Source organism: Nomascus leucogenys, chromosome 14 (genome assembly GCF_006542625.1).
Source record: "Nomascus leucogenys isolate Asia chromosome 14, Asia_NLE_v1, whole genome shotgun sequence".
Lineage (NCBI taxonomy): Eukaryota > Metazoa > Chordata > Mammalia > Primates > Hylobatidae > Nomascus > Nomascus leucogenys.
Window position 1 is genome coordinate 28551850 of NC_044394.1, and position 13657 is coordinate 28565506.

The following is a 13657-nucleotide window of genomic DNA, read 5'->3' on the forward strand; positions in this document are numbered from 1 at the left end:
CTCTCAAGCCCAGTGAGACCCAAGTTGAATCTCTACTGTACTGTTACTCAACTTGCTGTATGACCTCAGTTTTCCTATCTGTAAAGTGTGGGTAACATTCCCTATCTCATAGTTTTTTGGGGAGTGGGCAATGTCAATATACTTAGCACAGTATCTGGTACAGAATACTCAAGTATTCAATATATGTCCTCTGTTGTAGAATGGCGGTGGTAGTAATCATGGTATGAAGTAGTAGGAAAACAGTGTTAACAACTGATGAAAACTAAGAGTTTCTACACAAAGCTTTACAATAAGAGCAAATAACAACACTACAGCACTAAGTTTCAAGGTAACTAAAGATTTTCTTTATCAAAACCTGCAAGATATCAACATTCAAATGCATTCTTGGGCTCATAATGAGACTTCTGTACTACATCTGCTTAAGCATTTGAATGCCATCAGCCTCAGCAATACTTTTAGTTAAATTAGTATATAAATGATATATATTGTTTCAATGATTATCATTTTTATTGGTAATAGATAACAAAATTTCATTTCATATGTAATGATTAAAAATATTTATATCCCGGCCAGGCACAGTGGCTCACACCTGTAATCCCAGCACTTTGGGAGGCCAAGGCGGGCAGATCACAAGGTCAGGAGATCGAGACCATCCTGGCTAACACGGTGAAACCCTGTCTCTACTAAAAATACAAAAAATTAGCCAGGTGTGGTGGCGGGTGCCTGTAGTCCCAGCTACTCAGGAGGCTGAGGCAGGAGAATGGCGTGAATCTGGGAGGCGGAGCTTGCAGTGAGCCGAGATTGCACCACTGCACTCCAGCCTGGACAACACAGCAACACTCCCTCTCAAAAAAAAAAAAAAAAATTTATGTCCTAATAATTAAAATTGCCCAATTTTGCAACAATTCAGGCAGTAAAATCATTCAAAGTTTTTTAAATTTATAAATTCATCAAATGTACAAAGGAATTATAATAATTATGAGTTATGCAATGAGTCAAAATTACCCTTCAAGTTCTGAAGAGGGGAAATCAAACTTGGAACTTATACAGATACATCATACCCCCAAATCCATTAGTAGAAACCTCTTTGAATACAGACAGGAAGGTGTGTTAGTTGAAAATTTTGTTTTAGAAAGAACAAATTTATGTAGGAAGATGCTACCACTTTAATTACACATCAAGAAAAAGTTGAGTATCCAACAGTAGTTATAAACCAGGCTTCTCAATTATGGTGCACATTAGAATCTCCCAGAGAGCTTTCAAAAAAATACAGATGCTCAAGCCTTAACCTCTAGAAAGTCTGACTTAATTGGCTTGGGTGAGGTGTGACACACTTTTTTAAAAGCTCTTCTGGAGATTTTATTATGCAGCCAGGATTAAGAACTATAGTCATATAGACTATAAATGGGAAATTAGGGACAATGATTATAGACAGGAAAAAAAAGAGTGGAATAAAGTGTCAAGATACATTTGGTAATATACTGAATAATTCACAGATTTCACAAATACGTATTAAGATGTGTACAACATAGCTCTTGTCCAAGACATTTAAATTCAAAGCCCGATAGAAAGATTTAAAATAAAAACACAAACCATGATAAAACATGGTAGGAGACTGTAAAATTTCATTAGAGAATATAAACAAGGTGGTCTGGGAGCTCAGAAGTCACCAAAAAAGTTTACACGAAAAATAATTTCAAAGTCAAAAAATATAGAAGGAATGAGAAAAAAGAAGACATACATAAGCATTATTTGCTACTAATGACTAGAAAAAATGTGATGTTAGGTTAATAGTACACAGAAAAATGGCAGACAAAACTATTAAAATTCCTTTTTGAAAACAAATTTGCATTTGTGGTAATTTAACTACTGGAAAATTTTGGTATGAAAGTTCCCTTTAAAAGCAATAGAACCAGTCTGGGCAACATAGCAAGACCTTATCTCTACAAAAAAATTTAAAAATTAGCCTGGCATGGTGGCACAGACCTATAGTCCTAGCTACCCAGGAGGCTGGGGCAGGAGGATCACTTGAGCCCAGGAGTTCAAGGCTACAGTTGAGCTATGATCGCACCATTGCACTCCACCAGCCTGGGTGACAGGGCAAAACTGCATATATATATGAAATAGAGCATTTTTAAAAAGCAATACAAAGAACATTACAGCCAAAAGCAAAACTTGGACTAAGATTCATAAAATGGAAAAACTATTAACAAATAAATTCAAAAGAGTCCTTTGCTTGTCCTACTGAAAGATTTCTTATTTCAAGTAAGACCCTATGCTTAGTATATGGCCCACAAAATGACTAAAATATGGACTCTGATACAAAAAAGACAAAAGAGTGTGAAATGCAAGTAGAATATTTCTTATTTCCTAATGGGAGAGTATAATTATTCTAATAAACTAAGGAGAACAGCTTATAAACTAATGCTTATGTTACCATAAGAGACCTCTAATACATATTTTACTGGATAAAAATCAATCTATAAAGCATCCAAAACTAATTCTTATGCTTCTAAATAAAGTTAAATGGCCTTAAAAATATCTGTGAAACTATGTAAGAAAGTAACTAATGTTAATATTTAACAACCTTTAGCAAAAGGAAAGATAAAGTCAAGAAGTAAATCATCATATAGGATTTGACACAAATTTAAAACAAAACACAAACAAAAGAATGGGGTTATAATAACAAGTCTTAGACTACTTCACATATGATTCAGTATTCTTCCTTGACTATAAAAACATTTTCTTTTAGAGTACTTTTGTTTTTGAAAATAATTTGCTATATGTTTATTAGAAGTTAGAGACTCAAGTTCTGATACCAAACTTTTAAATAGTTATAAACATATTGGAACTGACATTTGATAGGAAACTTTACAGAAATGTTTTACATGAAGAAATAACACTCTTTACACATGTGGTCTAAAAAAAATAGAAAGATATTGAGCAAAATGTAGAAAATGAGAACATCTGAAAGTCTTTTTAAAAATCATAAACATTTTTGGCTGAGCACAGTGGCTAATGCCTGTAATCACAGCACTCTGCGAAACCGAGGAAGGCAGATGGCGTGTGCTCAAGAGTTCGAGACCAGCCTGGGTAACAAGGCAAGACCCCGTCTCTACTAAAAATAAAAATCAGGCCAGGCGCGGTAGCTCACACTTGTAATCCCAGCACTTTGGGAGGCCGAGATGGGCAGATCACTTGAGGTCAGGAGTTCGAGACCAGCCTGGCCAATGTGGTGAAACCCCGTCTCTACTAAAAATACAAAAATTAGCTGAGCACAGTGGCGGGAGCCTGTAATCCCAGCTACTCGGGAGCTGAGGCAGGAGAATCGCTTGAACCCAGGAGGCGGAGGTTGCAGTGAACCGAGATCGTGCCACTGCACTCCAGCCTGGGCGACAGAGCTAGACTCCATCTCAAAAAAAAAATAAAAAATAAATAAATAAAAATTAGCTGGGCATGGTGGTGTGTGTTTTTAATCCCATCTACTCAGGAGGCTGAGGTGAGAGAATGGCTTGAGCTGGTGGTGGGTGGGGAGTTAACAGGGTAGCAGGGGACTGGGGGTGGGGGCAGAGATTGCAGTGAGCTGAGAGCACACCACTGCACTCTAGCCTGGGCAACAGAGCAAAAACCGTGTCTCGAAATACATACATATATAAATAATAGACATTTTTAAATGAAGAATATTTTATACTTTGAGTTAAGGTACAAACAAAAAAATTAAGGTTGAAAACAAAGGTAAGCTCTTCCTTGAGCTCATAATAAATACAAGATTATAAAATTTTTATTCTGTAACCCAATAAATCATAAACTGCTGAGAATAAATAAATATCCAACCCTCTTCTTAAAATTACTTTTCATGAGTATTGACCATAAACTTATGAGTCAAGGAAAGTAAAAGTAAACTGCATGAACTTTGAGGTAAAAATTAGAACAGTTTGAGAATTTGTGTTTGCCAAGGCAGCATTCAATCTTTGATTCTATTTCTCAGCTCTGTACTATCTATGGGATACTGGCTCCCAATATTCATCAACACTCATGATATTATACAGTAAGTGATAAGTTAAAAACACAGCTTCTGTCATTATAGAAATCCATTTTTCTAAGGCAATGACAAAATTGACATTTATTGAAAAAATACATACGACATACAAATTCAAAGAAGATAAATCCTTATAATTTCAAAGGTGAAAGAAAAATTAAAAATTAGTTGCCCTGGGTTCCATGCTGGGAAATTCAAAGTAGACTTCAAAAAACCATGAATCACCCAAAATTGATTGCAAAATTTTATGTACAGGTATATTTTTGTGGAAAGATGGTCCAACAGTAGCTTTCAATGGATTCTCAAAGAGGTTTGTGACTCAGAATGTTTTCTATAACCATCCAAGTCTGGATTAGGTTCCACCCCTAAGGTCAGAGCTCCACAGCAATCTTTCCATTCATCACACTGTATTACACTATATCATAACTATGCAGTAATTTGTCTGCTTCCTTCCCCATGCCAAATAAATTGTAGAGACTTTTAGAGCACTGAACATCTCTACTTTATTCATGACTATATTCCCAGTATTCATTCTGTCTGGTACTTCACATGTAATAGATGCTCAACAGCCATACCTTAACTGAATGAATCATTTGTTCATCTAATTAAATTTGGTTTCAGCTTTAAAAATATATCCTAAACATTCCAATTACATACCTTCAGTCAATAAGATTTATAATTCAATTAAAATAAATGTATTTTGAAGCTAACTTTTCCATAATGGATTAAGTTACAGAGCACATCTTCCATAAAACTTTACAGTCACTTACTAGTACGTGGCTTTGATGGGTTTTCCCAGCAGATAGGAACTTCTACAAGGATACTGCAAGCCTGCTTAATGGAACGAAATTTTGATGGCTTGCAATTAGTCTATAAAATAAACACTTTGGAATGATTTCATATAAAATACCTAAAACCTAAGGTATTTTCAAAATCACAACAGGAGAAATTGGGTCTTTTCCATCACCACGTGGATTTATTTTGCAATTTGATAAACAGACTGCAAATCAGAAATGAATTTTAATAATTATTCAATTTTAAATCTATTAAAGGCTTTCAACACAAACTTAATTTTAAATATACTGGTATTGTCTCCACCTTGACCTACCATTGTGACACAAAGCTATTTCAACATTTTCAAAATGTTAATGTTGTGACTGGCCTTGCATTTATCTCATCTCCTAGAAATTTTAATTTTGCTTCTCCATCCAAATGTCTCTGAAAATATTATTCCTTATGGTTTTTGTTTTGCTAATACTATAATATCAGAATAACATTATTAAACAAATGATCAATCTGGAAGAAAAAATATCCATTTAACTTTGAATACATTCACACTTTTAACATTACATGCTAAATTTTATCCTTTAAAAATTTCTAACAATATTTCTAGTGGCTTACTTAATGGACATACCGGAAACTGTGAATGCCCTGAAGTTCCTGCTGTAGAACCTCTTGCGTTGTTGCTATTAAGTCCAATGCTCCAACAAATTCAGAAGTAGATAATAACACCTGTACTGTAGGCTGAGTCTGGTGTACAGTGGCCATTAACTTCAGCTTATTGTATACTTTAACACAATTATTTCTGGTAAGTGCCAGTCTTAAAATGTGGAGTGATCCTTCACACATTACTTCATCAATCTGTGCAATTTTATCTCGAAGCATTTTTACAGCCTGGGAAGTTTTCTTGAGGTAGTCCTGCAACTCGTGTTGAGAGGTCATTGCATGAAAAAATGCTTCTGAACGTAGAGAGATCTGGTGAGCAATGTTTACTTCCACAATATCCAGATAATGGCTCAGCTTAAAAGGGAAGGAAAAAAAATATGAAGTACTATGAGCATACCTTCCTTGATTATCCAAATACTTTATGACAATGATAAAAGATTTCTACACATACTTTAAATTCCATTGTGTGAATTGTTTGATTGTGAGATCCTTGAAATTGGGCACAACAAAATGGAAGGAAGATAAAGGGTACGGCCCACAGATATAAATGTAAGACAAAAGAGTACAAGGTCATTTACTTTCCTCCTCTGTTCCTGTCATTACCACCTTCCAAACACCAACTGCTTTCTAAAAGAGTACCCCACAGACATCTCAAATTACAATTCCAGTTTCAGATGTTCTAAGATCTGAGATAAAGAGAATGATCTCCTTAGCCCCCAACATCATCACACATCATTTATCTGGCTAAATAGATGTTTATACCTTCCATTTATTGACCTCCTCCTATGGATTAGGGACAGGTATTTTATACACATCTAATTTTTCTAATTTTAACAATCTTGAAATATAGGTATTATTATTATCATTTTACAGATGAGGAAACACAGAGAGTCATGTAGTTACTAAGTAGCAAAACTAGAATGTTGGTATATCTCTGACTGAAAAACTGAAGCTGTTTCTATTATACCATTCTGCCTCAAAATGCTGAATAATCCAAGATTGACTGATGGTTCAGTCACAAATTATAGATAAGGTACTATAATTCATTTGGATTTTTTTCAGGCTGCTTATTTTATATTTCAAAAGTGATTCTTTTATCAATTTGTAAAATTCAGTTTATTTCCAACAAATTTTCCTCTTAAAAGTTCGACAAACACCTTAAACAATTAGCTCATATATATTTTATTAGTAGCACTACCAAGATTAATTCTTATGGTAATATATATTTAAAATGCTTTCTAAATTTCAAATATGGACTTCTAAAACTTGTTTTGCCTTTTCTTCCTTTCTAACTGCATATGCCTTTTTTGGCTATATTATCTTTCCATTATTCACCCATTTTTTTACTTTGAGATTTTTTAACCCACAGCTCAGACTTCAGGCATTATCTCTGAATGTCTTGGGATCATTCATCGTTTCAAAGGGTTACTGAACTTTCAACATTTAGGTCTCATAAGATTAGAAGAAACTATTTGGTCATCAAATCTGTTTCCCTAAGGAAACACAGAGTATCATTCATATCTTCAATAATGTTCCTTCAATAATCTTACAATATCTAAATAGGTTACAGAGAAGAAATTTTTCCATAGTTTAAATCTTGAGTGTATGCCCTTTTGCTCTTTCATCTTCAATATGGCTGTTCATTTATTCACTAAAAAAGCAAAATGGGCACAAATGTACTAGGGTAAATTGCAAGGTAACATGGACTCAATTCCCAGAATACTAAATGGAGAATAGATAACTTTAGGACAGCGCTACCCAGAATCTGATTTATATGCTGCTGCCAATCTGTGGACTGTTTAACAGGGCCATAACAAAATAAAGAATTTTGCTAGAAAGTAAATCAACTACATAATTAAACACACTGTATTTTTTTCAGACTTTCTTAATGAAGTAAGCAGTGCAGCGATTTGCATTCCAGTGCAAACTCCTTATTTTACTGCAGACCAGCACTTTGCATAGTACAATAGAATATGAATTTCTTTAATTCTAGTCATAGCATCCTTGCTCTTTAAAGCGAACACGATAAACCAGCTGTTGTCCATCATAAAAGGAGTTTGAAAGTGCTCTCTTGGAATCCTGTCTTCTATTCCTATTCTAAGAACAGAGCAGAACGAAAAGGAGTCAGAATGTAAATATAGCAAATCTGATTCTGCAATTTACAAATAAAAAAAATTTCCATTACTTTAGTCACTTTAAACATTCAGCATAAGAAAAGCATTTGAGTCTCAAAGATTTTTTGAATTTTCAATAATCCATTGATTTACTCTTTTCAAGACATAACATTTTTATAGTTTATTTCCTATTAAAATGCTATAAAGGAAATAATTTTTAAATTATCTGTATTAAAAGTACCTGTACAGATTGATGAGACTTTTACTGGCTTTTGCTTTTTAAGGTATTGTTCTCTCAGGGCATATACTTAGAATATGGAAGCCTGTGTCTTGAGCAAGCCTATGTCTCTAAACCCATGGTTTTCGTCAGATTTATCGATTTGTTCTTATGCACGGAGAAACCTTTTTATAGGTGAAAATGTTGCCAAAGGAAAAAGCTCATTTTCATTTTCAATTGTGAGAAAAGGAATACTCATGATTCCTTCCCCACATTTCTTCTTCTCTCCTCCCCAAGCTAGCCTTTTCTTCAGCTTCTGACGAGGACTGAACCTAATTTATTGATGTCTTCCTGAGACAAGCTTTCAGATTGCCAGGGGATATCACTAAAGTAAAACAAAATCACTACCTCTCATTTTAAGAACTACCTTCAGTTTTAGACGAGCTCTAAACTGAATGCTAAGAAAGAACAGAGATCAAATGTCTTTAGAAGATTCTTGATAAGTAAATTATATTTAAAGGTCTAAATATTAAATGACTTTCAAGGTGTTGACTTTTGGACTATAGAACATTGTAAAATGTAAAGAACTGACTAGTAACATGTAAAAGACTAGGCTTTGCAAAGCTACAAAAATAACAGGAATATTGTATTCTTTAAGATATTTTTGTTTCAAAATAATCATCCCTAGGTGAAAATGAAAAACAGTACCTCGGAAAACATTGGTTTTCTGTGCTTTAAATCATTCTTATAAAATTAGCCAATGTGGGGCTGGGCATGGTTGCTCACATCTGTAATCTCAGCACTTTGGGAGGCCAAGGTGGGCGGATCATGAGGTCAGGAGTTCGAGACCAGCCTGGCCAACATGGTGAAACCCCATCTCTACTAAAAATACAAAAAATTAGCCAAGCATGGTGGTGTGCACCTGTAGTCCCAGCTACTTGGGAGGCTGAGGAAGGAGAATTGCTTGAACCCAGGAGGTGGAGGTTGCAGTGAGTGGAGATTGTGCCACCGCACTCCAGCCTGGGCAACAGAGTGAGACTACGTCTCAAAAAAATAAAAATAAAAATAAATAAAATTAGCCAATATGTAAATAAAATATCTGGGATAAATGCAAAGCAATTTATTGTGTTAGCTAATATATCCTTTCAACTAAAATTCCATCAACTGCTCTTTCAGGTAAGAAGCACTCACATAGTAAGTTTTTCCTTGTTCATCTGCACAACTTGTGTTCCATTGAACCAAAATACTGTTAGTTTATTAGTTAAGATTGGGAGGCTTATAGTTATCAGTAACAACAAAAATGAATTTAAAAGTACAGCTTACTAAATAACTAAATCTGAACCCATGCAAACAGTACTGCTTAACTAGAACAGTTTCCTACATGGAAAAAGTCAAAAAGAAATTACCTTTTCTTGAAGCAACTTTGAGGAAGCTGCATCACGATTTCCTTTTCCACCAGCAGTATTAAAATGAGACCATGGTAAAACTGAATTAAAAGTTAAGGAATCATCCAAGGCAAAATCTGGTTTCATAAAAATCTATTAAAAAAATGCATTTCCCTCAATTAGATAAGTATTTTCTTTATACCCATTATCTCTAACATCATGATCATTAAACAAAATTAACGTGGATCTTGAGTATGAATAGCAAAAGCAAGTGATAACGCTTGAGTTATTTACACAAATATCTATAAGAAAAATGTGTAAATTTCTCACCAAGCTTAAAATACTCATAAAAGATACAAAATGTTTTTTGCCTTTACCAATGGAGATGGTCATTCTATTACTACATGATCATACTCACTAATGCAGTCCTACAGGTACACACCAGAGGCAGATATAATACTTATCCTAAAATCTCCACGTTATTTCCTACTGATAGTTTTTTAAAATGCCAAATAACAATTTCTTTAACCTATATTTCTATTTTCTCCTGCTCAAAATTGTTTTAAAATTAGTTTAGATTAAGCATACAATAAATATTAAAACCAAAACAAATTCAATTTTATGAACAGACTACTTTTCCCTTACATATCACGACCAGCCAGGCAATAAGGCCTACCCGTTATATTTTGTAAATATACCTTGAATCTCTGCTTTCCTGTATCTCCACAGCATTTAGTAATTCAGCTCTTCAATAGCTATTTACTGATATCCTTCCCTAATCTATCCCCTATACTACTGTTAGAGATACTCCTCTAAAATGTCAAGTATAACTGTATTAACTTCCCTGTTTAAAACTCTCAGTAGATTCCCATGACCCACAGACCAAACTATTTAGAATGGCATCCAAAATCCTTCATTGTTTTTCTGGAACCACTTACCTCTTTGTATCTTGTCACTCCCACTATTTACCCATTACACTCTAGCAATATTCAATTCTCTTCCATACTCTTACTCTTTTTACAATGCATGTATTAATACATAAAGTATGCATATCTTTATATACATACTTCTAGCCTAGAATGCCTTTTCTTGTACATCTTCCTGAAGAACATGACCCAATCAAAAGGGCAAATGTGTCCTTGCGCATGACATAATGACTCCCATCTCTGAACACAAATATATCATGCATACTTAATTATTTACCTCATACTTTATAGAAATTATTTATTTAGTATGCATATCTCCCTCTGGAGACCATATGTTCTTGCAGGGTTAAAATTATAGCTTATTTTTGTATCTCTAGCACCTAGCATAGGGCCTAAAACATGGTTTAATCAATTTATGTATTTATTTATATACTATATTTTATTTACTGACTTATTTTACCTATATACAAAAATTAGAATGAATATGGTAGAAAAAAATCTAACTAGAGACATGAGTAAATTTTCTAATCCCTGCTTTGGTATTATAACTAAAAGTATTGATTAATTCAATAAATATTTACTATTTCTGATGCTAGGTACTGAGGGAGAAACAAAGATAATTTAGTAAAGAGACCCCAACCTTATGGAGCTTCTTCAATCCAAGGGATGTGATAAAATATGTATATAAAATATTATAAGGAGACCGGGCCTGGTGGTTCATGCTTGTAATCCCAGCACTTTTGGAGGCCAGGTGGGCGGATCACTTAAGTCAGAAGTTTGAGACCAGCCTAGCCTGGCCAACGTGGCAAAACCCCGTCTCTTCTAAAAATACTAAAATTAGCCAGGCGTGGTAGCAGGCACCTGTAATCCCAGCTACTCAGGAGGCTGAGGTAACAGAATTGCATGAACCTGGGAGGCGGAGGTTGCAGTGAGCCGAGATTGTGCCACTGCACTCCAGCCTGGGTGATAATCGAGACTCTGCTTCAAAAAAAAAAAAAAAATCTTATAAGGAGAAGAGGGACAAATCCTTAAAGGGGTAGCAGAGGGATGAGGGAAGAGTCCCAGATAAAATGTTATGGGAATTTGGCAAAAGGGCCAATTATCTTCTGTTGGAAAGAACAAGAAAGTACCCATGTAAAGCTGCCATTTTAAGCAAAAGATTATAGAGAATTAGATATGGGAAGATGAGGGAAAAGTCTTCCAGGATCAAGAAACAGTGTAAATAAAGCACAGAGCCATCAAAAAAAGTTTGGCTGAAGTAAAGAATGTGTAAAGATTACATGAAAGGGAACATTGAGCCTTAAATGACAAACTTTGAATTTTATTTTGTAGGATCAAATAAATGATATAAATGATATCCTTCTCCCTTTTTTGTGTCTTTCATCTTCTCTTACCCTAAAGAACAACTGTCACAGACCTATTTGAGAATCTGATGAAGGTAATCGACTCTCTTCCCAGAAAAAAATGGATCTATTATACATCTCGACAATATTTTTCATACAAAGTAAGTATCTCTTAATAATTTGAAGAGGTTGAATGATCAGCAAAATTTTTTTAATGGAAAGATTTAAAAATATTTGTAGGTTTCAGTGATGAGAAAGAGACTGATGATGCAAAAGAGAAAAAACACCATAAATATACATCATTTTTATTTGTCAATTAAAAACATTTCTTCATTAAAAAAAAAAAAGGCCAGGTGTGGTGGCTCACACCTGTAATCCCAGCACGTTGGGAGGCCGAGGTGGACGGATCACTTGAAATCAGGAGTTCAAGACCAGCCTGGCCAACACAGTGAAACTCCGTCTCTACTAAAAATACAAAACAAAAAAAGTAGCTGGGCATGGTGACATGCACCTGTAATCCCAGCTACTTAGGATGCTGAGGCAGGAGAATCACTGGAACCCAGGAGGCAGAGGTTACAGTGAACTGAGATCGCACCACTGCACTCCAGCCTGCGAGACGGAGCAAGATTCTGTCTCAAAATAAGTAAGAGAAAGAAAAGAAAAGCAGAAAGAAAGACAAAGACAGAAAGAAAGAAAAGACAGAAAGACAGAAGAAAGAAAAAAAGAAAAGAATGAGAAAGAAAGAAGAAAGTGATGCAACACAGCCCCACAAGAGACAAAATAGCCACAGGGTCAAAAAAAAAAAAGCCAAATGAAATCTGCTTGTAAGGCAAAATTAAAGATCAAAGATTATAAGGCAATTTTCTCATGTTTAAGCTTTGTTACCTTAGGTACTTGCTCCAGATCTGTCCTGGATTTATCTATTTAAAAAAGAAGGGAAAATACTATTTTTAAAACTTGTTTTCATTTTAACTCCATAAAATACATTTTGACAGATTCAGTGTTGTACTGGGTCATATCCAAATAACTACTTAAGTTTATTCCTTCAACAAATATCTATCAAGCACGTATTATATGCCTAGTAGTAGGCAAAGCGCGGAACAAAACAATGTTTCAGGTAATTGTAATCAATTATATAGCAGCAATAAAACAGCTAAATACATCTCAAATCTTTTTAATCAGACATACAAGGCTTTATGCTATCTCAGTGGTCCCCAACCCCCAGGCCATGGACAGGTAGTGATCCATGGCCTGTTAGGAACCAGGTTGCACAGCAGGAGGTGAGCAGTGGGCACAAGCAAAGCTTCATCTGTATTTACAGCCACTCTCCATCGCTCACATTACCATCTGAGCTCCACCTTCTGTCAGATCAGTGGTGGCACTAGGTTCTCATAGGAGCACAAACCCTAATGTGAACTGCACATGTCAGAGATCTAGGTTGTGCCCTCCTTATAAGAATCTAATGCCTGATGATCTGTCACTGTCTCCCATCTCCCCAAGATGGGACCATCTAGTTCCAGGAAAATAAGCTCAGGGCTCCCACTGACTCTACATTATGATGAATTGTATAATTATTCATTATATTTTACAATGTAATAATAGTAGAAATAAAGTGCATAATAAAGGTTCATCCCAAAACTATCTCCCCCCAAACCCCTTGGTGTATGGAAAAATTGTTTTCCACAAAACCAGTCCCTGGTGCCAAAAACATTGAGGACTGCTGTGCTATCTTTTTAAGTTTTGGTAAGACTGAATATGGCATGTTATGTAATTTTTAAAAATGAATTAAATTCTAAAGTAGGAATACTGTTTTTATTGTTTAAAAGATCTATCATCCCATCCAGAATTTCTTATGATCAAAGGTTGCTTTTTTATACTATATTAATTTTCTTCTCAGACATCTTAAGGCTGAGATACACACTTATCTTCAAATGAACCTACTTTACTTTCATCCTGCCAATCCAAACTCAGATAAGGTACTACTCTTCTCTTCAAAACCAACCTTTCTGCACTTAGACTCCATTCCCTCCTGCCTCTGCTGTGAGCTTGGTTAATCAGTTTACTCTATCTCGGTATCTTCAGCCTCTTCCCTTGTACTAGCTCTCTTATCTCTGTATATAAACATGCTCAGTTCTTTCCCATTTAAAAAAAAAAAAAAAATAATATATATATATATATATATATATA

General features: G+C 34.8%; 1 protein-coding gene across 4 annotated transcripts in view; it reads right to left on the minus strand.

Annotated features, from left to right (window-relative positions):
• Positions 1 to 13657, minus strand: part of VPS54 (VPS54 subunit of GARP complex) — a 131140-nt gene that overhangs the window by 68087 nt on the left and 49396 nt on the right. For 3 of the 4 annotated variants that reach the window (XR_004033388.1, XM_003262449.4, XM_003262450.4), the window contains exons 5-7: positions 12356 to 12390; positions 9223 to 9354; positions 5454 to 5839 (exon numbers count right to left, since the gene is read on the minus strand). Coding sequence is in view for 3 of the 4 variants with exons in the window: in XM_003262449.4 (XP_003262497.1) it covers positions 5454 to 5839; positions 9223 to 9354; positions 12356 to 12390 (553 nt within the window). In the remaining variant the exon portion in view is untranslated. The remainder of the gene's footprint in view (positions 1 to 5453; positions 5840 to 9222; positions 9355 to 12355; positions 12391 to 13657) is intronic. The other variant, XM_030828078.1, reaches the window with a different exon arrangement.